This window comes from Eleutherodactylus coqui, chromosome 8, assembly GCF_035609145.1.
Source record: "Eleutherodactylus coqui strain aEleCoq1 chromosome 8, aEleCoq1.hap1, whole genome shotgun sequence".
NCBI lineage: Eukaryota > Metazoa > Chordata > Amphibia > Anura > Eleutherodactylidae > Eleutherodactylus > Eleutherodactylus coqui.
This window is the reverse complement of record NC_089844.1, coordinates 64,311,170-64,336,597: the sequence shown is the minus strand read 5'-3', so window position 1 is coordinate 64,336,597 and position 25,428 is coordinate 64,311,170. Positions and strand designations below refer to the sequence as shown.

The 25,428-nt window shown below is 47.1% G+C and overlaps 1 protein-coding gene across 2 annotated transcripts in view; it reads left to right on the top strand.

Moving 5' to 3' along the window:
• The first annotated feature begins 11,453 nt into the window (after window positions 1-11,453).
• Window positions 11,454-25,428, top strand: part of DNAJC10 (DnaJ heat shock protein family (Hsp40) member C10) — a 43,843-nt gene continuing 29,868 nt past the window's right edge. For both annotated transcript variants that reach the window (XM_066575750.1, XM_066575751.1), the window contains exons 1-3: window positions 11,454-11,544; window positions 19,725-20,006; window positions 23,365-23,527. In XM_066575750.1, coding sequence (XP_066431847.1) covers window positions 19,809-20,006; window positions 23,365-23,527 — 361 coding nt within the window. In that variant the 5' untranslated portion in view covers window positions 11,454-11,544; window positions 19,725-19,808. The remainder of the gene's footprint in view (window positions 11,545-19,724; window positions 20,007-23,364; window positions 23,528-25,428) is intronic.

Here is a 25,428-nt window from a genome sequence, read left to right as displayed (position 1 = left end):
TGTAGACATAAAATGATCTTTTATTAAAGGCTCTTGCAAAGTTGCTTCATTTTTTTAGTTTTAGATGTCTTGGAACGCTCAGGGAAGATTTATTAACCACTTCATGACCACTCACTGTAGCTATATGTCCAGGTTTGCTACAAATTTTACTAGAGCTTGTGCTTTAAAAAACGCCTCACGTGTCCTATCGGGGATAGGAGATGAGTTTTTACATAGCAAACATTTTTTTACAAATACATTTGAATGAAATTAAATTTTTTTAACCCCTTCTTAGCTGCCTCACTATTTTATGTGCACTGTTCGATGTCTTCTCATACGCACAGTACCATGGGCTGCTTCAGAAAGTCACGACAGACCAATCCCGTATTTCCTGCCGTGTCAAACTAAAATGGAGGCTATGTTCTTGTAGCGCTGTATTGGCATCATATGTTAGACAATGTATATATATGGCATTGCTATGCATAAAATTAGAGGATTTACATTGAAGCTGGGCCTTTGTGCTCATGCACCGAGATGATTTCTGTAGGAAGCAAACAGCTCCATTCTCACTGCAGTGGCTAGGCTTGATATTACAGGAATTTAGGAGAATGCAAACTTGGCCTGCAATTCCAAGACTGTCCACTGCAGTAAGAATAGAGCTATCTACTTACTAAAGAAATCAGCTCAGTGCATCAGCACAAGGGCCCAGCTTACAGTCGATCAATGGGGGTCCCAGATGACCGACCTTTGCCAATCTCCTATTGATAACTTATCATAAGGATAGCCCATCAATAGTTTACAACTAGACAACCCCTTTAATTTTAGTGGGGTTTGCTCTATCTACTGCTTCCCTCAAGATAGCAAATCTTAGACATCAATATAAAGGAGAAGTGAACTCACAGCTCTTCACATGCTGCAATGACCCTCACAAGCAAACATTAGAGTCTGAACAATATCAGACCATGCCCCCACTCATTAGTTGCACTTTTCCCTCAGTTCCCCAGTAATCTTGAAAACGATGCAGAAAGAATAATAGCCCTAATAACCTAAACACTCTCCGTATTAAATGCTAACTCAGCAAAAACTATATGATCTACAAAATACATAAAATGCATATAGGGACAAAAATAGCAAATTAACGATGGCCTTGATTAAAAAGCGTAAAACCCAATCCTGAAAAAGAAAAAGTTATGCTTACTTTTTTAAAAATACACATTGTAAAAACAAAAAAAAAATAAAAATCAAGCATCTAGGAGTTGTCATTTTGATGGAAAGCTCGGCATGTAGTTACATCTCTGGCAGATATACAAATGAATACAGTTTCAGCGTGCTTAGGGTGCATTCACACGAACGTATATCGGCTCAGTTTTCACGCCGAACCGATATACGTTGTCCTCGTGTGCAGGGGGGAGGGGGGGTGAGCCAGGAACTGAGCTCCCGCCCCCTCTCCACTATTTGCAATGGGGAGAGGTGGGCCGGGGCTAATTCTCGGAACTTAGCCCCGCCTTTCCCCATTGCAAATAGTGCAGAGGGGCGGAGAGGAGGCAGAGAGGGGGCGGGAGCTCAGTTCCTGCTCCTGGCTCTTCCATCCCCCCCCCCCCTGCACACGAGGACAACATATATCAGCTTGGCGTGAAAACCAAGCAGATATACGTTCGTCTGAATGCAGCCCCCGATAAATGGTCTTGCAACCAGAGGCCTCAAAAGTGGCTCCACCATTGGCCTATAAAAAGGCTCTCAGAGGCTACTTGTGTGTAGTGATCTCTTTATCAGCTTGTATAGAGCTTATTGACCACTAGACACCTCTACAAAGTAATCAAAGAGATTTGGCCCAATTAACAGAGTTTGGGAGTGGGTGCATTATTAGAATGAGAGAGGCTGGATGGTTGTATCGATGAGTTGCCAACCACCTGGGACATTCTGACCAAACTGTTAGGAGGTGTTGAAACCAGTGGATGTATGAGGGCACACACACAAGGCATCAAGGCTTAGAATGCCCTTGATAGACCACCAGTAGAGAGGATCGTCCCAAAAGCATGAGCAACTCCATCTGTTTCATTGTCTGCTATCCAGAGACAGGTGGCACCATCATTACAGGTCACTTTGTCCATCTACACCATTTACAGGTGCTTGATGGAAGGACATTTGGTTACACGACACCCATTACGTGCAATATCTGTGACACCCACCCATCATCACCTCCGTTTGTAGTGGAGTTGTGAATTACAAAACTGGAGTGTTACAAATGCAAGTTTAGTTTGGGCACTGACGACGACCGTGTTCCTGTCTGGAGACCGAGGGGTGGGTGCATCAATTCTGCGTTTGCTGTAGAGTGCCACACTGCCACCATTACTGATGTGATGATTTGGGGGGCTATCGCATACAACATTCTGATAAGACTTATAAAGTCACTTTGATCTGAAGGGATGCTGCCATCCAATAAATTTTCCATCTTTCTTATTTGCATAAATTTCCCAGAGGAGCATTGCTTTATAAAGTCTCCTTACTCATCTTTTAGGTGTCCTCACACCCTTTCTGAGTGCTGTCCTTTGGGAGACACTATACCATCCCCTGAACCACTTACCCCCTAGGTGTCTCCACATACTTTTTGGGTGTTCTCCTTAAGGAGACACAACACTGCTTCTGACCCACATCATAGGCCTCTCACAAACTAAGCCAGAAGCCTGCTGCACACGGCTAAGGGGCCAATCACCCTGAAACAGTCTGTGTATGGATTCTGGCTTGGTTTCTTATTCTTAATCATTGATAAGACTTATAAAGTCACTTTGATCTGAAGGAATGCTACCATCCAATAGATGGCGCTGTAGAGGTATTTTTCAATCTTTTTTATTTGCATACAACATTCTATCACCTCTAGTAGTGGTACGAGGGACAATGACCGCTCAGCCATATGTTCAGGACATCCTGCAGCAACAGGTGTTCCTCTTATGGCGGGGCTTCCAAGAGACATTTTCCAGCAAGATAATGCGTAGCCACACACACAAGCATGTCACAGAAATGCCTCCATAATACTACCATACTTCTGTGGCCTGCCCGGTCACCAAATTTATCACCAATAGAACATGTATGAGACTATCTGGAACACTAATTTTGACAGCCTACAAGTTTGTACGATCTAGAGGCTAAGTTACAGCAAATGTTCACAGATATGTCACAGGATAATAATGGACGCGACATAATGGAAGGGGCATGGCATTGATGACCCTTCGGTCAGGCAACAAGGGGGCTGGTGTCTCATACAATACGGTGGCATCTATACATCCCATTATGGTTTATATCGCGATGCTCCATCTTAGGATACAACCAGTTGGGAGTTGTCCTTCTGAGGTATTTAATATATGGATCAGGTGTTAGACCGGGAATAAACTTCCCTGGTTACCATGGAAGCGGGTCTCTATTGACCGTTGCAATGTTGATTACGGGGGAATGGTCTGGTAGACACACCCAGGGGCTGGACTAAGAGTAATATTGGCTATATAAGATTGGATAGTGTGCAGTGGAGTCATATGGCCACCACTAGCTGTAGTAAAAAATATATACTCACCTGTCCGCCGCTGCTGGGGCTCAGGCGTGTCCAGCTGCCGCTTGTTCTCCCTGCATTTTTAATCCCCGCCTGCTGAAAAGCTTTAGAGCAGTGCAGGGAGAACAATCAGCGGCTAGATGCGCTAGGGATGATTTTCAGGAAAGGCTTATATTTAAAGCTTTTCCCCAAAAATCACTGTGGGGGTGCCAGCGTCCTATTGCTTTTAATTGGGTTACACCATCCCTATTGAAATCAGTTGGAGAACTTCGCGATCCAGAATGGATTAATGGCTTTTCTATTCATTTCAATGGGAAAAATTGATATGACATAAGTGTTTTTGATTAAGAGCTCCATCAGGGAACAAATTAAACTCTTAATGCAAGGCACCACTGTATATTCAAGCGATTCATCAATATGCATGAAAGACACCTTTACATATACAAGAATTACAGTAAGGACTCCATTTAGAGAGGTCTCTCTTCTCCCAATCCCCCAAAGGATTATGCAAATGCAACCTTAAGACTTCCTGCATTGGGAGGGATTCCAAGATATATAGAGTGATAGACTATGGAATAATCCAATCTTTAAACACACATCTGGAACACAGAACTTCAAATACTTCTGTGATAATGGAGAGGCATCGATGGTGAACAATGGAATGGGTGAATACAGAGGTTTTACCTCCAACCCTAGGCGTTTGACCGATTAGGTTGACACCAGCTCCACAATCTAGAAAAACTGTGATCGGATCATTATCACCCCCAAAAATGATCCCAGCAGGAAGAACCAGCCTGGAGGACGCCATCCAAGCAATCAGTGGACCTTGAGGGAACTTCCCTCCCACCTTCAGGCCCCCTAGTTCTTCTAGCCGAGACCTATGAGGAAGACAATTCCAAACAAAATGTCCAGTATGATTGCATAAGAAGCACTGCCCTTTAACTGAAAACGTCTCCCCTCTCCTGATGTTGCCAACTAATGAACCCAGTTGCATGGGTTCCTCTCCATCATCCGGCATGAAAGGTGAAGTAGAGGACAGCTGATTATGCCTTTCTCTAATCCGTCGACCAACTCTGATGGCCAAGGACATGGCATCATCAAGGTTGTGAGGACAGGATAAGAAACCAATAAATCTTTAATTTTATTGGCTTGACCAGAATAAAACTGGGTTTGTAACGCAGGGTCATTCCACTGAATCTCTGTCACCCAATGGCAGAATTCAGCACAAAAATCCCCAATAGAAGAGTCTCCCTGTTCTCTCTGCCAATGACACTTTATCGGGATCGTCATTGATTAAATTTAGAGCAAGAATAAAACCTATCCACAGTGGACAAAGCTTCAGAGGAGGGAAGCAAAGAAAAAGCCCATGCCTGGGGAGCCCCATGCAGCCTGGAAATAACAATACCCCCCCCTTTTGCAACGCGATCCCCGAGGAAACAGGATGCAACCTAAAGTAAAGACTGCAAGACTCTCTGAAAGACAAATTCTTGAATTGGTCAGGTAACTCAACCTTAGGCTTCTTACCTGGAGCCATCAAAATTGGATGCCGCTGCTTAATCTCAGCGACTTCACTTGCCAGCATCCTTAGCTGGTCTGCCAAAACCTTAATGGAATCCACACCAAGATAAAAGCAAGGTTATCCCAACAAGTAAGTGTAAGCGGTTTATTATGTCACATCTAAACGGGATGTGCTGGATCCATAACCTGAAATACTATGCAAATGCACACCCAATAGTAAACAATAAAGACAACCGCAACAATGGAAATGTTGTCCCTAATGAACCTACCCAGGGAATGGACCTGCCTATACGCAGATAACCCACCCCGAGAAGAGGACACCTGACCACGTACCTAGGCCACTAGCTGACCCTACATGGGATCGGAGAATACCACAGCAAACAAGATGTAACAGATATAGACAGCTGTACTTAGCTTTGTGTAGACTCAGGTAAACAGGGTAACCAGCTTCAAGCTCTGACTTCCTCCACAGCCAGTGGATGACTGCAAATAAACCACATCCAAGTCAAGCACCAGACCAGGCTAAACAGCCCTGACAAATTACCCACAGGTGAGCCAAGCATATCTCACCTAATACCACTCCCACCATAGCCAGGAGACAAACACACACAAGATCTGCACCACACTATCTAAAAAGGAAGTGTTTCCAGAACCGCATGACGCGTCGGCAGCGTCATGTGACGTGCCGGCCGCATCATATGACATGCCCACAGCGTCACATGGCCCTCCGGCTGCGTCATATGACGCAGCTAGCGGTAGGCGGGGAAGCGGTTTTACGTTATCTTCCGCTGTGCTACAGTGGAAGATAGCGTGATGGGCGGCTTCCATTGACTGCAATGGAAGCCGTCCTTGCGTACGCCTGCGGCAAATAGAGCATGCCGCGGGTGAGGACGGGAGATTTTACGGTGCGGAATTCCGCACCGTGAGCATTGCGCTATTAGGTTCAAGAGAACCTAATAGCTGCAGGGCAACACGGAGGAAATCCGCCCATGGGAATTAGCCCTTAATGCTAGGAGTTTTGAAGACTTGATAGTCCCAAATCTCACGCCAAATCATTCAACTCATGCTGATAAAATCCCTTACAAACTAAGGCTGCACTCCCACGAACGTATATCGGCTCGGTTTTCATGCCGAGCCGATATACATCGTCCTCACGTGCAGAGGGGGGAGGATGGAAGAGCCAGGAGCAGGAACTGAGCTCCCGCCCCCTCTCTGCCTCCTCTCCGCCCTGTCGTCAAAGTCATCCATTACTCTCCTCCACTTGGGAGATACGCTCTCAGCTAATAGAACACCAGTGCTCGACTCAACCCAGGCTTGAGTAATGGGCTTAAGATAAGCTGTGGAGAAAACAGCCGACGTGATAGAAGAAAACTTCATTTTTAAAATCCGCATGCCTATGTTAGTCTAAATCACCTGAAAAACTGTAGTCAACAGAAATTTTGTTCAAAAGTATTCCCCAGTGTATAATTCCTCCCTCAAAAAACAAGCCCCAAGATTGACTTCCTACGAGCTTAGGTGCAATTGCCTGCATCTTAGCGCAATGCCTTTTGCGTTATGAACAAGGCTTTTTTGCGCGCATGTAGGGGTACTTTACTGTACTTTTTCCGCTTGCAGGACATGTTCATTTGTGTGGGACACAAAGACGCACTGAGTAAAATTGCTAATTTGTCTAATGATTTCAAGATGTTTTTATTCCAGCAGTTATGCGGTGTTCCACGCATCTCCTTGTGCATTGCATTTGAGCACCCTCCGTTGATTTTTATAGGGATTTTTGGTGTGCAAATTTGCTGAAAAATACAACATTTTCACATTTCTTTTTGCGTGACCAAAATGCGTGCGGAAAATGTGTATGAACCCATTGAAATCAATTGGTGCTCTTCTGTTTATTGCCTGCCCTAAACTGTATTCACACCTGTGTTAAGGCTCAGCTCAGGGTTTCCATCTTTCTGTTTCTTTTTTAGTGCGAACTACACTGTTTCCCCAAAAATAAGACCCTGTCTTATATTAATTTTTGCCCCACAAGAAGAATGGGTCTTATTTTTGCGGGACGTCTTATAACAGCAGCAGAGCACCGCAATTTCACTTTTGCTGGCAGTGTTCCTGCCTCTGACAGAGGCTTTAGCATACCCCATCATTGATGAGGTGCGCTAAACACAAAAAGTTAAACAGACAGCGCTCGAAAATTGTGTTTAAGGGCATGTCTGCGAAGCTCCCATTGAAATCAATGGGAGCGTTATACCACGAGTTCCAGCAGCTTGTTTGCAGTTGCTGACAGAAGATCGCTTGCTGGTAACTGTTTGTAAACCCCAAATGGCTGTGATTGGTTCATCAAGCGCTGCATTGATTGGCTTAGCTGTGACACTCACGAACCAATCAAAGCTGTCACATCCTGGAGCTGGGGTTTACAAACTCTGTTACCAGGAAACGATCTTCTGTCAGCTGCCGAGGACTGAAGCAAGACCCCCCGAGGGACCTGGACGGTGCCTGCTAGGTAAGTATTGTCTTTTTTTTTTAGGTAATGTAGCTAGGGCTTATTTTCAGGGTAGGGATATTTCAAGCCCTCCTCCTCCATCCCTCCGAAAATCATGGTAGGTCTTATTTTCGGGGAACACAGTAAAATAAAACTGAAAAGCTTCAGTTTGCTTCTGTTGAGCTAGGTTTCAGGTTTTGGGGGAAGAAAATAGCGTTGTCTGCAGCGTTATTTTTTCCCCCAAAAAAATAGAAACCTGATGGGATGGAAGCAAATGGAAACTTTTCAGTTTGCTTTTCGTTTTCTGGAAACCCCGTAGAAATCTATGGGGGTAAAAATGGTTTACCTGCTTCAAAAACAGAGCAGACGGAAACCCTGAACTGAGCCCTAACGCAAGTGTGAGAACAACCCAATAAGGCTTTCACACGGGCGAGTGTGATATCAGGACGCAAATCACGGTCCGATATCATCATCGCCAACATGCAATTTCCCCATGAATGCGAGGTGTTCTTATCTTTAGCTCTGTCAGCTGTGGTGGAGGATTGCAGTTTCACCAATTGTTTTCAACAACCTAGAATGTGGTGCCATGCTACCACCGGCCACATTGAAAATGATGGGTGATGCGAGGACACGCCTAAATAAGAATAATAATCTTCATTTGTATAGCACTAAATATATTCCGCAGTGCTTACAAAAACAGGGGGATACAGTAAGACAAAGTACAAAAACCATGGTTATAGAGTAATCAGTTGATGGAAACAGTAGGGGTGAGGGTCCTGCTCCAACGAGCTGACATACAAATAACAGGGTGATACAGAAGGTAAAGGGGCTGGAGATGTGTATGGTATGGTGAGGTGGAGAGTGAGGGGTGCTATATACATAAACAATGGTCAGACATTAAGCAGTGTAGTTGCTGAATTGGTGTGACTACAGGGGGCGGTTGATGGTGGCTAGCAAGGGTTGCAGATACTAGTACAGGAAGCACGTTTTCAGGCAAAGTACAGATTGGTTTAGGGAATATGGTATGCCTCCCTAAAGAGGTGCATTTTTAGAGCACACCTGAAGTTTTGTGAATCAGGGATGGCGCGGGTAGTTTTGGGTAGCGCATTCCAGAGGACTGGTGCTGCTCTGGAGAAGTCTTGGAGGCAGGAACAAGAGGTTCGAATTAACGTGGAACTCAGTCTGATTTCATTAGCAGAGCGGAGAGCCCGGGCTGGGTGATGGATTGAGATGAGGGAGGCAGGCAATTTAGGGGGGCGCTGCGCTGTGCAGGGCTTTATGGATGAAAGTAGTGAGTTTAAATTGAATTCTGTATTTGACGGGCAGCCAGTGCAGTGACCAGCACAGGGCAGAGGCATTGCGTAGTGGCTAGACAGGAAGATGAGCCTGGCTGCCGCATTCAGGATGGATTGGAGAGGGTAGAGTCTGGTGTGGGGGAGGCTGATCAGCGAGTTGCAATAATCGAGGCGAAAATGGATGAGGGCAACAGTAAGCACTTTTAGCGTGTCCATGGTGAGAAAAGGGCGGATTCTTGCAATGTTCTTGAGGTGAGCTGACAAGTTCAGGCCACAGGTTGGATGTAGGGGGTAAAGTAGAGATCTGAGTCGCATATGACCCCATGGCAGCGGGTGTGCTGTCTAGGAGTTATGGTGGTGCCACTCACTAAGATGGAGATGTCAGGATGAGGTCGGCTAGCAGATGGCGGGAACACCAGTAGGTCAGTTTGAGAGAGCTTCAATTTTAGGTAGAGAGAGGACATGGTTTTAGAGACAGCGGACAGTCAGTGATGTTTTGGAGGAAGGTGAAGACGTCACGGGAAGAGGTGTATAGCTGGGTGTCATCAGCATAGAGGTGGTATTGGAGGCCAAATCTCCTGATGGTTTGTCCAATAGGGGAAATGGAGATGGAGAAAAGGAGGGGGACGAGGACGGAGCCCTGGGGGACCCCAACAGCAAGGGGAAGAGGAGGGGAGATAGAGCCAGCAAAGGAGACACTGAATGAGCAGTCAGGTAGGTAGGTACCACAGATAGGTGCCACTTGTTTCCCACATCACAGTGCAGGTGAAATATATATATTTTTTTCCATCACTCATCTGCACAATCCCCATTCAAAAGAATAAGGTTCATATTCCTGCGAGATTTATGCATCTTACAACACAGAACTCTCACTCGATTTTCTCGGCCGTGTGAAAACAACCTAAGGCCTCCCTCACACAGGGCGTTTGCAGAAACGCAGCGTTTTTCAACGCTGCGTTTACTGCAGATCCCCCCAGTTTCCGCAGCGCTGGCATACTTTATGCCAGCGTTTTCAGCTCGGCTGAAAACGCAGCCAAGGATGCTGAAAAGAAAAAAAAAAGTAATACTCACCTAGCCACTGCAGTCCGGGTTGCAGCCGCTGACTCGGGCTTCCTCTGCACTAACAAGTCTATTGCCGTAGGCCAGGTTTGAGAACCCCGCCTCCAGCAATAGAGTGCTGTGATTGGTTGTTGCCGCTTGCTCTATGTCCAATCACAGACCTTCATTGACTGTCTCAGCCAATCAGAGCTTGCCGGCGCTGATTGGCTGAGACAGTCAATGAAGGGCTGTGATTGGACATCGAGCGTGCCGATAACCAATCACAGCACTCTATTGCTGGAGGCGGGGTTCTCAAACCTGGCCTACAGCAATAGACTTGGGAGTGCCGAAAAAGCCCGGATCAGCGGCAGAGACCAGCGGCCATGACCCGGACTGCAGCGGCTAGGTAAGTATTGCTTTTTTTTTTTTCTCTCTACCTAGCTGGGACTGATTTTCGGGGTAGGGCTTCTATTGCAAGCCCTCACCCCGAAAATCGGCGAGCGGTTAACGCTGCCAAAAACGCGGCACCAAGTGTTGCCGCATTTTCAGCAGTGCTAAAACTGCTGCCCATTCATTTTAATGGGCGACGCAGGGCTGAAAACGCCCCAAAATAGAACTTGCATCGCTGTCAAAGCGCAGCATTGGAAGGCGCTGTGTTTTCAGCCCTGTGTGAGCAGCCCCATTGAAATGAATGGGAGTGTTGTACAGCGTATAGCGCTGGGCTGAAAAGGCAGCGTTAAACGCTGTACAAAACGCCCCGTGTGAGGGAGGCCTAAGGCTGGGTTCACACAGGGCGGATTTGCCGGACGGAATTTCGCCCCTGCAAATCCACCCGCGGCCGCTAATCTCGGGATTAGCCAGCCATGTGGACGAGATTTCTCAGAAATCTCGTCCACACGGGACGACCAATCCGCTGCGGTAAGTCCGGCTGAAACCGCGGCTGTGGCGGCCGCAGTTTCAGAAGATGCAGCATGTCTATTTACTTTTTTGTTTATTTTCGTCGCGGCTGCGCTCTCCTCTATGGGAGCGCCGGCCGCAACGGAAAAGCGAGCGGCTGGGCCGCTTCAAAGCCGCCGCCGCGGTTTTTGCTGTGGCCAACCGCGAGATTTCCGACAGAAATACGCCACGTGTGAACCCAGCCTAAGACTACTAAAGTTATGGGGGCAGATTTATAAACCTGTCTTTGTTGCCCATAGCAACCAATAGGAGCTATAAGAAATGGAAGCTGCTCTGTGATGGGTTGCTATGGGCAACTAAAACAGATTTTCTTTTAGGCAGTTTCCCAAATCTCCCTCCTGGTTCTTGGAAGAAAAACATGAGGTGAAGAGAAACCGCCGGGTGCTTAATGGGGATGAGAAATGTGAGCGAAACTGTGGAGATAACACATGCAGCCACCATTACTCCCTGACTGACACAAGCCCCGCTGTGACCACTGAACTAGGAGCTACAGATATAGCCGGCGCCACAACCGTCCGAGCAGGAGCCTCCACACCGCTGCGGCTCCGCCGGAGAAGCTTCCAGCACCAATCCCCGCGCGCCAAGACACGAGTCCCGCCCAAATCCCATAATCCTGTGCGGCGGTGGCTTAGTTAGAAGGAGCTGGGCGGGGCCGAGTGTGTCGGCGTCACTGCCCGGAGCATCATCTGATGTGTACAAGCGGCTTCCGGCTTACTTCACACTACTGTGCCGGCTCAGGACTGGAGGTAGGAGACAGCACCCAGCCTGCTATAGATGCTGGGGACGAGGATTAGCGGTGCACAGCACGTCTCCTCATTCTTGTGGATCCCCCATCAGTATTGTTAGCTCTGTCTACTAACTGGTTGTGATCTGGGAGCTGCAGTAGTGCAGAGCTGGGAGTGATGGACGGTGTGTAGCTGTGGTGCCTGCGGGGGTGCTGCGTACATTGATGTGATAGATGCTTTTGCATGTACTTTGCTGATGGCGGCTCCTGTGTGCGATATAAGGTTATAATAGTGAAGAGATGGCCGTTATTTGTATGGTGGAAACTTTAATTGATCGTTACTCGTAACTTGGAAACTGAATGAGCCCCGTTGTAGTCAGTGGGGTCTGTTCGGTTACATCATAAGACCGATTCGGTCGGGAGAATCCCCTTTGCTGCTTCTGTAACAGAACTGCCGACGCAGATGTGAAAACCGCCTTAAGAGCCCGGGCCATCGTTAGAGGGGTTGTCTTGGTGTGATGAGCTTTTCTTAAAAATGGATCCAAATCTTCTAAAAGCAATAAAGGCAGCGGTACTTACCCGTCCTCCTCCCCCCAGCACCGCGGTCCTCCGGGGCTTTAGGAATGGCCACCACTTGACTGTTGCAGAGGTTACGTGCCATCCTCCTGCCAACTGTGGTCTCTGATTGGCTGCAGAGGTCAAGGGGTTTCCGCTGCTAAACAAAGACTAGTAGGACCGCGGGGCCGCAGCGCTGGATCACCGGGGGACAGGGAAGTACAACTGCTTTTATTATTTGGATGCATGTTACACAATACCTGGGCAGTCCCTTTAAACTGACAGCCCGGAGTAGCGGGGACAAATCACTTTACGGATTTTCAATGCTGTCTAATCATAAAGAATGCAGTGTTGATGTTGAATGGGTTGTAAGAACTCGGAACAACTCCTTCCCCATGTGTTAAGATAACAAGTGGTAATATACTCCGCTCTCCCCGCTCCCAATGGATACCAAGACGGTTCTCGGTCCCCCGCTCTGGTCTCTGCTTACAGCTGCAGTCCTGCCTGGTTTACGAGATGTCACAAGGCTGCAGCCATTAACGGCGCTTGGGCCCAGGTCCACGGCAGGCACGGATTCTAAGTGCGGAATTCTGCACAGAGTTCGCCCGTGGCCATGGGACATTTTCTTACCTCTCCGGCGAGTCTCCTCAGTCGCGACTGGATCTTTCTTCTGCACGGCGGATTCTCCTGCTGACACACTCGCCCGGCACATGCGCAGTCCTCTTCTATTTTTTTTCTTTTTCAAATCTGCTGCTTTCCCGCAGGATCTGTGGTATGTCCAAAGTGTCAGCTGCATGTGTTCCCGAAGATCGGACGGCTTCAATTGACTTCAATGGAAGCCATCCATGCGGGAATCCGCAGAAAATGAAGCGTGCTACAATTTTCTCCCACGCATGCAATTCACACTCAGGGGGGAAAAATGACATACGCATGCTTTTAATTCTTTTGCAGAGACTAATGCATATGTATGAGCTGCTTAATTTGCAGATCTCCCTCGTGCGTGCCACAAATCAAATCCACCCGTGGCCATTGGGCCTTAGTGATTGATCGCTGACCTCTGTTATTGGCTGCTGCCCCCCCCCCCCCCCGTGACATCCTGGGCGGGGCCGCAGCTATAAACAAAGACCAAAGCGGGGGGCTGAGCATGTTGTGGGACCCGGCAGGAGAGGAGAGTATATAGCCATTTGTTGTTTTATTGCATTTAAAACAGCAACTAATAAAATCCTGCACTCAAATATGATATTAACCCTTTCCAATCTAATTTCCCTACCACCCCACACTCCCCAGCTCTTATTTATTTTGGGTGGGAAAGTGCATTTTGGATTTCTTGGAATTACTCAATAGAAACACCTAAAAATTAACTGTCATGATGATTTTATTAGCAATTTTTAAAATAACAATTTCCAACCCACTGTTGGCCCTCGTCCGACATTAATCCTGTTGGCCTTCGTCTGATTTTTCTGCATAGCTATATGTATGTTACAGTATACAGAACAGCATTCCGGTATTAGTGTATCTTGATGCCACCAGGAAGTCCTGGTGGACTCAAGATTGACGGGGTTCACGCCCCCTGTACCTGATTGGCTGCACAGCAGCCTGTCACATAGCTTCTGGAAGGGCACTACAGCCTGCGGCGCTGCACAATAGGTATCCCCACCTGCAACCGAAGTGAGTTCCACATACTGCCGGCAAGCGATATGGTCGGGGGAAGACACAGTGTTATCCGGCAGCCACCCGATGCAGGAGCAGACGCTGCCGGCTTTCCCCTCCTATCTCCCCCCAACCCCCCCACCACCACCACCACCACCACCAACACCCACACACACACGTAGCATAACCGCTCTGCCCGGCAGCTGTAAGTAGGGGAACGGCTGGCACACATCTCACTCTCACGGTGGCGGAGAAGAAGCACCATCTCTCAGGATGGAAGGGGCGTCCAGGGACCTCACTCTCACAGTGGCGGTGCAGTACTTGTGAGCGCGGCAGCTGCAAGCGTCCGAGACTGAGCTGACTATGCATGCAGCGGAGAACAAGCGCTGAGGCCGCCAAATGTGAGCTGGGGGACCTTAGGTTCAGGGTAACGTGTTATTAGGTTTGCATTATTACATGTTTATGTTGCCATGTTACAGCAGTAACATGGCAGCATTTACAGGTAATAATGTAAGCCTAATAACACGTTACCCTGAGCGTAAGCCTGCAGACAAGGACCTGCCAGCCTTGGCACTCTCAGGAGCTAGGGGTGTGAGAGGGGAGTTCCTCCTATCAAACCCCTAGCTTCCGGTGGCGTCAAGATACACTAATACCCAGCATACTGTATGCAGGGCAGCGCTGCAATGTCAGAGGCTGTTCTGCATATGTAGGTTGTTGGAGCGCTGTCCTGCTTACTGTATCGGAGGCTGTTGTGTTTGTCTGTGTTCTTGGAGCCCTGCTCTGCATGTTGTTTTGGAGGCTGTTTTGCAAATGTATGTTACATTATGCAGGACAGCGCTCCACCAGATGGAGAGCTGTCCTGCATACTGCAACACACATATGCAGAACAGCCTCCGACATCAGAGTGCTGTCCTGCATAATGTTAGAAACGTCTCGTCCGACATCGGAGCTTTGCAGGGCAATCCCATGGAGCGCTGTCCTGTATACTCTAACATACGTCTACAGAACAGCCTCCTCCCTCTGTTATCCAGAAAAGCCAAAATTCAACAGGTGTTCTTCCTCAAACATGAGGCCGGTTCCAACGTTGAGTGGATTGTTCAAAATGTTTATTATAGACAAACAAAAGGTACAGTACAGAGCGACCCGTTTCGGACAATTGTATCTCCTTTTTCAAACACAAAGTCTAAACTCTTGGTTGCTGTTTTATTTGTTTTTTAACACTGAGCCTCGTAAAGTCTTGGATCCCTTCCCCGCTCTCTCCTTTTGGGACGCTCTGGTAACAAACTGCTTTTACTTAAACACCTTCACAGGCCACATGTGTAGCGGACCACCAGGAGGCATGACAGTTTATGCCAGGTGGGTCCGTTCCTTTGATTTGGTGTTATCGTTTTGTTTTTAACCCAGACCGCTGACTTACTCATTTTAATGCATGGTGAAGGGGATTCCAGAGTTCTTACAATTCAGACAGCTCCCTTAAATGAGGTTGCGAGTGTCCAGTGCAAATCGTAACAAAAGCTTAAGCTCTCCTTTTTAAAGGGATATTCCAGAGACTTAGGCCTCATGTCCACTGGACAATTATGATTACAAAATCTGCACGGGTGTCCTGCACGTGTTTTCAGCGACCATAGGGATGCATTATATACCCGCAGGTGTGTAAATACCTGCGGATGTCCTTTTTCCCTGCCGCATGGATCGCACGTGTGGGAAATCACCCGCAGCATGCTCCATTTTCTGCATGTCTCCCGCGCGCTTCCGTAGAAGCTGTTTGTTTCCGCGGCACACCCGCAGCTGGCTTTCTGCTCTCTGGCGTGGGAGAGCAGGAGTTCAAATAAAGAAAGAGTGCACGGTGCATTCGCGCTGCACGCTTTCGACGTGCCAAGCACATCCACCGGGCCGAAGAATCCGGCCACGAAGGAGGGCAGATCCACTGTGTCCGTACAGGTAAGAAAAATCTATTTGCAGGTCTCATGTCCGCGGAAAAGGAGGGACCCGCTGCGGGATTCTGCATGGAGAATCCGCGCGGGCCCCAATTTCCTAGTGGACATGAGGCCTTTGGCCTCCTACACACAGGCGGGTTGGACCCTGCATGTGGGATTCCTGCAGTGGAGTTCGACCCAGTGCCCGGCTGCTGACCCCTGCGTACCTGTCTGGTGGCGTCTTTCTGTGCTGCGAATGTGCCAACCGGCACTCTGTCGAGCATGCACAGTAGCCACCGGCAATGGCGTGGATCCCGCGATACTTCTGTAGTGCTCATTGTGGAAGTGCCGCGGGACGGTCTCCTTCACATTGACCACAATGGAAGCTGTCTGTGCATATCCCGCAGAGAACCGCAGCATGCTACGATTTCTCCCCCACGAGCAGAAAATTGCAATCGATTTCCACTTGTGGGCAGGAAATCGCGATTTCTCATAGCATACTATGGGCTGGATTTGCTGCACAATCCGGAGGCGGAATCCCACTCCAGATTTCGCAATGCAAATCCGCCCGTGTGCAGGAGGCCTTAATGTTTTTTTCAAGTTTTCACACATCCTCGGGATGCATGAAAAATGATGGATGGGTGGGGGGGCCGACACCTGGAATGTCCACTAATTCTGAAAACGAGTCTGGTTGGTCTCTAAGGGAATGGAGCAGAGGTCGCGCAGGTGCACTACCATTCCATTCATTTTAGTAAGAGTGCCAGAGATTGCCGCGCTTGAACTATCCAGTGGATGGGTGAGTTTCTTGTAAAGACAAACTTAGATTGTGGCCATCATAGATTTGTCACCTACAAAAAAGAAAACAAAAAACGACTTCACAAAGTGCGGAATTAGTAATGCACGGAACTTTGTACTTAAAGGAAGTAATAGCCATTAGCAACCCCTTTATATTTGACTTTTCGTGCACCCTGAACTAATCTAAGGGCATCTTGTTTGGGTCTGCAACACCCCCTTCACTACACCAGCCATAAGTAGCACCTGTTTGCTGTGAAGGACTACGAGGGTTCATAGAAATTAGTGGACACCTTTTGACCTCATTGCATGCCTTGTAGGGATTCTGTGGGATTCATGTAGTCACTTAGCACTTTTCTCTGGAGATATTGGCTGATTGCAAAGGTGCTGAGTAGAGATGAGCGAACGTGCTTTAGAGTAATTACTCGATCGAGCATCGCTTGAGTAACTGCCTAATCGGGCGAAAAGATTCTGGGTGAGCAGGGGATTGGGGGGGGGGGGGAGGGGGGAGAGAGTGCTCCCCCTTGGTCGATGAAGCCTGAGAGTAGCTGCTTCCAAATTTCCTGTGGAGAGAATTGGGGCTACAGTGCTGGACGGTAAGCTGCGGGCGTAGGTGGTAATCAATTTTTGTTTATTTTAAGCCCTTTTAAGGCTTTAATAGGCTGATCACCTATTAGCGTTGGGGATTAGCTCACATGGTAGAGCTCTTGGTTTGCATGCGAGAGGTAGCAAGATCGATGCCCGCATCCCCCACAGAGTTGAACCCGGAGGCATGCTTGTCTCTTCCTGCACTGAGCAGGGGGTTGGACCAGATGACTCTGAAGGTCCCTTCCAAATCTACCATTTTATGATTTCAATCAACCATTTAGTACTAGAGATGAGCGAACGTGTTCTAAACGAACACTTACGCACCCAGACACCGGCTTTACCGAGGACTTCAGTGTCCGCGCGTAAAGATTCGGCCGGCGCCGGGGGGCGGGGAGAGGCGCGGCGGCGCGGGCGGCAGCAGCGGGGAACAGGGGGGAGCCCTCTCTCTCTCCCTCTCCCCCCCACTCCCCGCCGCACCCCCCCGCGCTGCCACGGCGACCCCCGAACTTTTTTCGCCCGAGCACGGAATTGCTCGCAAAGTTCGGTGCTCGGGCGAAAAGGGGCGGAGCCGAGCACGTTCGCTCATCTCTATTTAGTACTGCAGAAAACAGCTACAAAGAGCAGAACCTTTGGGGCAGCAGGTCATGTTTTGTTTATTCATGGGAATACATACTTCATCCATCCGTGCCCCAGAAGATGCAAGCGACACTACATTGCCAGCTATCACAGCCCCAAGATCTTTGTCTAGGACCCAATTAAAGTACTAGATACATTACAAACCTCTGGCCCATCTTCTGCGCTGTTCATTAGTTTTCCAAAATCTAACATTGATTCACTTTCAATTTTTTTAATTTTCAAAAATCTTTTTTGTTTCTGTTGAGTAATTCCAAGGAATCCACAATGTTCTTTCCCATCCAAAATAAGTAAGAGTTGGGGAGGGTGTGGGTGTCAGGGAAATTGGATTGGGAAGGGTTAAAGTACTTTTCTAATATTTATGATCTTTTTGAGCAAGCTTGAGTTCAGAAATTGATGTTTTCTGACTTTTTTCATAGAAGCCTTTGGTCTGTAAGATGATGTCTGCCATTGGCATTACATTATTCCTCACAGCCTTCCTCTGATATGCCCCCTTCTATTTCCGGGGTGATCATATTAGGTTTTGCTTTTTGCGACAGCTGCTCATCCCTCCTTCCACGTTCCAAGTATATTTATCCAAGTCTAATAGGATGATCTGCATGACAACTGGTAGCAAAATACCTTGTGGTCGTAGTTATGTATGAACTATGTATCATTGCAGCCAATGGCATAATGCCTTACCCAAGAGAGTAGACCATGGGCTGTTATGGGGAGCTGGTTACTTTCTTACTAGGTTGATCTGAAGGGGTAAAGTTTCTCTTTAGGCCTCATGTCCACGAGCAAAATTGAATTTCAGAATCCGCATGGATGATCTGCAGTTCAAGCAGCCCATAGAGAAGCACTTAATGTAACACCTGCAGATTTGATTTTATGTGATTTGCGGGTGGCACGCGTGGAAAAGAAATTACAGCATGCTCCATTTTTACCGCAGATGACGCGCCATTCATCTCTATGGAAGCGTGCGATCTGCAGTGCATCTGCAAATGTAATTGCGGATGCCCTCGGATTTGAAAGTTAAATTCAATTAGGAAAGTGGGGGAAAGGCTGGGAGGTGGGATTGGAGATTTTTTTTCCACGCGGATGATCCGCTGTGCATTTGTTTACATCTGTGCGGAAAACACAATCCACAATCTCCCGCAAACCATAAAAAATCAATTTAACGATGACTCGCAGTGCATCCGCTGCGGAAGTCCGCATGAAAAATCTGTGAATGCTGTGGACATGAGGCCTTAGGGAGAACACCCTACAGACCATAGATGAGCTTTGATCTTCTCTATTATAACTGTGTGACCGGAGCTGTGTGATCATAATCAGTAACTCTGATAGGAGTGTCTGTATCCCCCTCTAGGCAGTTTCGGGGGGGGATAGCTACATCAGGAGTGAATTTAAAAAAAAAAGCAGTGGCCCTTTAATGGGCATGGAACAAGGAATGAGAATATAAGCCAAAGCCAGTAGAGAGGACCTGTGCAGCACTTCTCTTCATAGGATTGTTAGGAACATGAGGATAGCCAAAAAATATGGAAAGGGAAAAAAAAACAATCATCCTTCACTTCTGGGAGAATCCCTGGCATCATAACAGGGGGCGGCACTTTAAGGAGGTTGGACAGGATAGGTCATCAGTAGTTGATTGACAAGGGTTTACTGCTCGGGATGGGCCTGCTGTCATTGCGGTCAGCACTAGAACCAGATAGCGCTGTCAACACTGCAACGGCTCAATTTCAATTCAATCGGTGGTGTGCCTGCAGTGCCAAACTGAGCTGCTACAATGCAGACAGCGCTATCTGCTTTCACACTGACAGCGGGCCCAGCAATTAGCTAATTAGCATGTGGACCCTCACTGATCAACTATTGCTAACCCATACTGAGGTTAGGTAATCGGTAGTAAAAGTGTAGACAGCCCCTTTAATCTTTTGCTATGGGGCCTCCTCTTGTCTAGGTATGCCACTAACTTCACTAAGTTCAGTATTACAGTATAATGGCAGCTGGCTGCAACTTTTGCGTGACACAATAGTCATAATTTACATGTGATTGAGTTTCCCCCCCCCCCTTTCTTTTCTTTCATTTTCAGCCGAAAGAAAGAAGACACCATGAAAAATCACTAAGGACCGGAGCACAAATCCATTGTTTACTAGACACATCAGTATTTACATAAATGATGGTTTCTCTCACTGCAAGAGCTGCTAACCGGAGATGTACCGTTCTATGTTTCATTATCTTTTCTCTGGCCGTGTTGGTCTGCACAGATGACAACTACTATGACCTACTTGGCATATCCAGAGCATCCAGTAGTAGAGAAATCAGGCAGGCATTTAAGAAGTTAGCTCTAAAATTACATCCTGATAAAAATCAGGTAAGTACGGTATTTACAAATATCATCTTAGAGCGCCATCTTTTACGAGTCAAGAGCCATCACATTAGGTTCTACAAAGAGGAGATGGGAGGCCAGCGGGGAGCATGGCAATGGAGTCGGCAGGGGGATGAGAGGCCAGCTGGGAGAGTGACAGGAGCCTGGAGTGGAGATGGCAGACCGCCAGGGAGAATGATAGCGGGGTCAGGAGCGGAGATGGGTGGCTGGCGGGAACAGTGACACGAGGCCGGGGAGATGTCTGGGCTGTAAGCAAGGATGGCCGGTACATTTCTGTCTCCATCAGCCAATCTGCAACTGTAGGCATGACCTGGCTGTCCCCTGTAACTCAGGCCGGCCAATCCATGTCTCCACCCATTGTTGTGGTGGAGACATAATGCACCAGTAATTTTGGCCTATTAACCCAAGCTCCATTTTTACCGCGGACGAGCTCCATTAATCTTTATGGAAGCGAGCGATCCGTAATGCATCCTCAATTCTATTGCAGATGCATTGCAGATTTGTAAGCAGATACCTCTTTTGTTGCTTGGAGAGGAAACAGGGAGGAAGGGGAAGGAAGTAACTTTGGGCTTGCATATTTTTTTTACAAAACAGACTATCTGCAGTGCATCCACGTATATCCACATCAGAAAAAAAAAAAGCGCATTCGCCAGCAAGCATTTAAAAATTTCCACACTTACTTGCAGGTCTTCTGGAAATTCGCGTGTGCTGTAGACATGAGGCCTAATAGGGAGTCTGACATCTGGAACATGCTGTGCAAACTGCAGGCATCCTGTTTTAGAGCAAAAGTAGCTCAGCAGACTGATATATAGTTTTACGGGGAAAGATTCAGTATAAAGCCTCATGTCCACGGCACACGCAGATTCCTGCAGTGGAAGACCTGCGAGTCAGTGCGGAAATGATTTTTAAATGCTTGCCGACGATTGCGGGTGTGATTCTTTTTTTTTTTTTTCCCCCTGTGCAGGTGTACGCGGATGCACTACTGATTATCTGTGTGGGGGGGGGGGGAATCACCCACCTGCCCGGTCTCCAAGCAATCAGAGGGGTATCTGTCTACAAATCTGCAATTTAATTGCGAATCGCTTGCTTCCATAGAGATCAATGGAGCATGCCTGCACTGAATCCTTGCTAAAATAGAGCATGCTGAGATTTCTTTTCTGGGTGCGGAATTCGCAAATCAAATCCGCATTTGTCAATTGAGGTGCAGACGTCTATGCTTCCCTATTGGCGACTTGAACTGTGGATCTTCTGCGCGGAGTCCGCAAATCAAATCCACCCGTGGACATTTGGTCTAACTCGTATTTTATTCATTTAAAACCTTTCCTCATTCTGAGCTGAACAGTCCAATGGGCGGTCCTATCAGTGATTGACAGCTATCTGAGTATATATAGAGGTAGCGGTCAATCACTGATAGCACCGCCAACTGGACTGTTCAGCACAGAATGTGCAGAGGTTAAATGAATTATATACCCGTTATATAGTCTTGCAGTGAAGGATTTTCAGTCTATCAATCTGCGGAGCTCCTCCCGCTCTACAACAAGACGCCTGCAGTCTGGAAAGCTGGTTCACACTGAGAGACTCCCTTTCAGTTGAGACCCCAAATATTTGCTTGATGTAAGGGATACCAAACCTGTTTTTTAAACAATTACTAATGTGGGAAAGAACATTGAAATCTGACACACATTACCATCTGAATGGATGACTAATACTGCTCACCACGGAGATGCAGGCCGTCCCTCAACTAAATGCTGCCTTGTTAGCGTCTCTGTGGTGCATTAGAATGAGGGGATGCACTTCTGCCCTCTAATATAAGGAACAGGTGATGTTGAAGATGAGCGGCACCTACTTGTACTTTAGTAATTAGCTTCTTAACATGGAAATGTCATTTTTAATTACTTTCCCTGGGTTATCTTTTTTCAGATTGTGCACATTCCTCTCTTCTGATGATGTCACTTAGCTGGCTCTCTAATGCAAGTCACACCCTTCTGCAAATGTTGGTGTTGTACTTATGTTTAACTAGTGATAGCATCTTGTTCTTATTAACCCTTTAACAATGCACCCTAATTTAGTACTTGGGCCCTTGCACACTGGCAGGTCGGATTCCTGCAGCGGAATCCGTCCTGGCAGCAGTAACATCCGCGTGTAGCTGCTATCTTTTTCTCAACTGTGTACTGCAGATTTTTTATATATATTTTTTTTTTTTAAACTCCTGCTTTTCCCGTGTCATCGCCTAGCGATCACACGGAATCCACAACCTTTTCGCAATGTCAATTGCTAATGGGCTGCAGATCAGACTGCTTCCGATGGAGCATGCTGCGATTTCTATTCCTCCGCAAGCAGGGAAGCGGAGGAAGGTATTTCTCTGCCCCTCTGCACTATTTGCAATGAGCGAAGGTGGGATGGGGGCGGAGCCAATTCCCTGAAATGTAGCCCCGCCCCCTTTTATTGCAAATAGTGCAGAAGGGGTGGAGAGGGGGCTGGAGCTCAGAGCACTGCTCCCGGCTCTTCCAGCCTCCTCCCCCTGCAGAGAGAGACGCTGTATATCAGCCAGTGTGAATACCCGGCCAATATACAGTCGTCTGAATAAGCCCTAAAACATGCAATCAATTTCTCGTTAGGAATGTAATGATACCAAAACTTTTTTTTTTTTTCTTTTTTTCCGTTTTATTTTTGATGTCTTAAACCGGCCATCCTGTGATTTACTCAGATAACCCAATGCAGTACTTTTGTACTGCAGTCTATTATCTCTCTACAAGTCAGGACCGACCCAGGGGCCACTGCCTGGCTCCTGTTTCCATGGCAACCGAATGTCCCTCTGCGATTGCATGACTGAAGGCAGATGAATCCACAGAATGAGATCAACCTTGATCGCTACATGCAGGAGGTTAATAGTGGGGATCAGAGTTCTATTTTACTTCCCCTGCTGATGGTGCAGGCTCTGTTCCAGAGCCTGTGCCATTCATATGCTGTATGTACAGCGTTTTTGGTGAACCCCTCTCTTTCCATAGTGTACATGTACGTCATGGAGCAGGAAGGGGTTAAGGATGTCTTCAGTGTTACTATATATCCCCTGACTATATAATGCTTGGGCTACATGATGACTTTGGTCATAGAATTCCCAGTTGCTCCAAAGCCACCCGTGTGGCAGTAAAGTTGCACTAGTCTCCTATTGCCATGAATGAGATGTGACCCGCCATACCTAAGATGCAGACAGCTGCGCCTTTAGATTCAGAGGTTATAGAAGCGTAAAATGACATTTTGGTGATAGGATGAATTGTTCTGCCCAGATAAATCCTGATTATAGCGATGCTCATCATAAATGATTTGGTTCTAATCTTTCCAGAATGACCCAACTGCACATGACAAATTTTTGAAAATAAATCGAGCTTATGAGGTCTTAAAAGACGAAGATCTTCGGAAGAAGTACGATAAATATGGGGAAAAGGGTCTGGACGAAAACCAAGGAGGCCATTATGAGAGCTGGAGCTTCTATCGCTATGACTTTGGTATGTTTTTCTCTTTGTGATGTTTTTGATTTTTCACTCTTGAACTTTCTTCTGCTAATTGGACACAAACGTCCCTGATTGTTTCTGATTTAACACATACCAAAGTAGAAGACACGTCCGCCTTCTCTTGCCATGTTGAAAGAGTGGTCATGCTCCCTTACACAGCAGGATGTAGAGAAGTCTCCAAGGCTCATTCCAGCTTCTCTTGTTCTGGTCCAGTAAGCCGCCCATTGTCAGCCTGACTTCTCATATTGCTCATTACACAGTTAAAAATACTCCCAGATTTAGTGTAATGTTAACTGTAAGTCTTGCAAAGAATGAACTACTGTTATAGAATAAGTTTTATACTAGTTGTTTTTCTAACTGGAGAGCTTAAAAGGGTGTTCCAGCGCTGGGATATTTCTTTTCAGATTTTACCCATCCACTGGATGGGTGAAAACTGATCGATTAGTTGGCATGTGGCTGCTGGGACCCCACTGATCCTGAAAATGGGGGACCCATGTCCCTTCTATTTCACAGTTCAAGATACACTGTTCCATTTCTGTGGTGTGGTAGGGAATGGAGCCGCTGATCGTGCATGCGTAGCTGCTGTCCATTCCTCCCAATAGCGCAAGCATATAGCCGAGTGCTGTACTTGGCTTGGGTCTAAAATGAATGAAGTCACGCCACTCTGTTAATTTCAATGGGGCAGATAGAACTAGTAAAGCGCTGTGGTTGACAAGTCTGCTCCATTGAAATGAATGGAGCAGACAGGGATGGTTGAGCACAAAGCTCGGCTATCTGCCTGCAGCATTGAGTGGAATGGAGCCGCTGTTGTGCAAGTGCGACCAGTGGCTCCATTGCCCATTACACTACATAAACTGAAGAGTGTATCTTGAACTAGGGGGGCAGGGGCTGTATTTATTTATACCGCTATTAGTGTGGTGTCCCGAGCGCCGTGCTAACTGTGGTACAATGCTCAAATTGATTTTTATAGGGGTACTCAGACATATGCTCGAATGCGGTGATCTTAACACCGCAATTTTTCAAGAGCTGTTTATTCTATTTTTGCGTTTTTATTTATTTTTTTACGCACAACCTCACCCATTACAATGATGGGGTGCATTAAAAAGTGCTGTCAAACGCCATACCTTGTGTTCAAAAACGCTGCTCGAAATAGCTACATTTTCTGAATGCATGTCCAAGAGTGGCCTTAGGGTGTCTTCCTGTTTTTTTTGGGCTTTTGAACCACAATTAAGAAAAACACATGAAAAAAAACTGCATGTGGTATTCAAGGACCACATAAGTTATAAGAAACAACATACACTATTTAAAAACGCATGTGTTCTTGATGCGTTTTTTAATTGTGTCTAAAGTGTGCAATTATACAGTATATACAAGGAGATGAATAACTTATACCAGCGATATATAGATATATACATACGGACAGACGTGAGATAGATCGACCGATCCATACCCTGGGGCCCGGACCACGTCTCTAGGTGAGGAGCGCAGCAGAAGGCATGAAGATGTGGCCGCCGTACAGCAGGAGGCAGGAGCAGCAAGATGTCTTCATCAACACGCTCCGCTTCATCTCCGGCTGGTCTCGTGGCCCGTCCCCGTGATTGGTGCGATATGGCCCACTGTGCGGACAGCTGGTAATGCACTGAATGTGCAGTTGTATATGGCGGAAGGTGCCCTCTGAGCCTCCTAAACGCAGGGGCTGGTCTCATTGCAACCCTGACTGTACATCTATGGTAAAATTTTTGTTGCGTCCATAAAAACACTTGTTCTTACTCAATTTGAGTGTGTCTTCCGTATAGCAGACCTCATAGACCTGCTTTAAACTACATTGGTTAGCAAGTTTGCACAAACTGCCCATCTGGTGCTCAGTAAGAACAATTGCACCGCTAATAGATGTA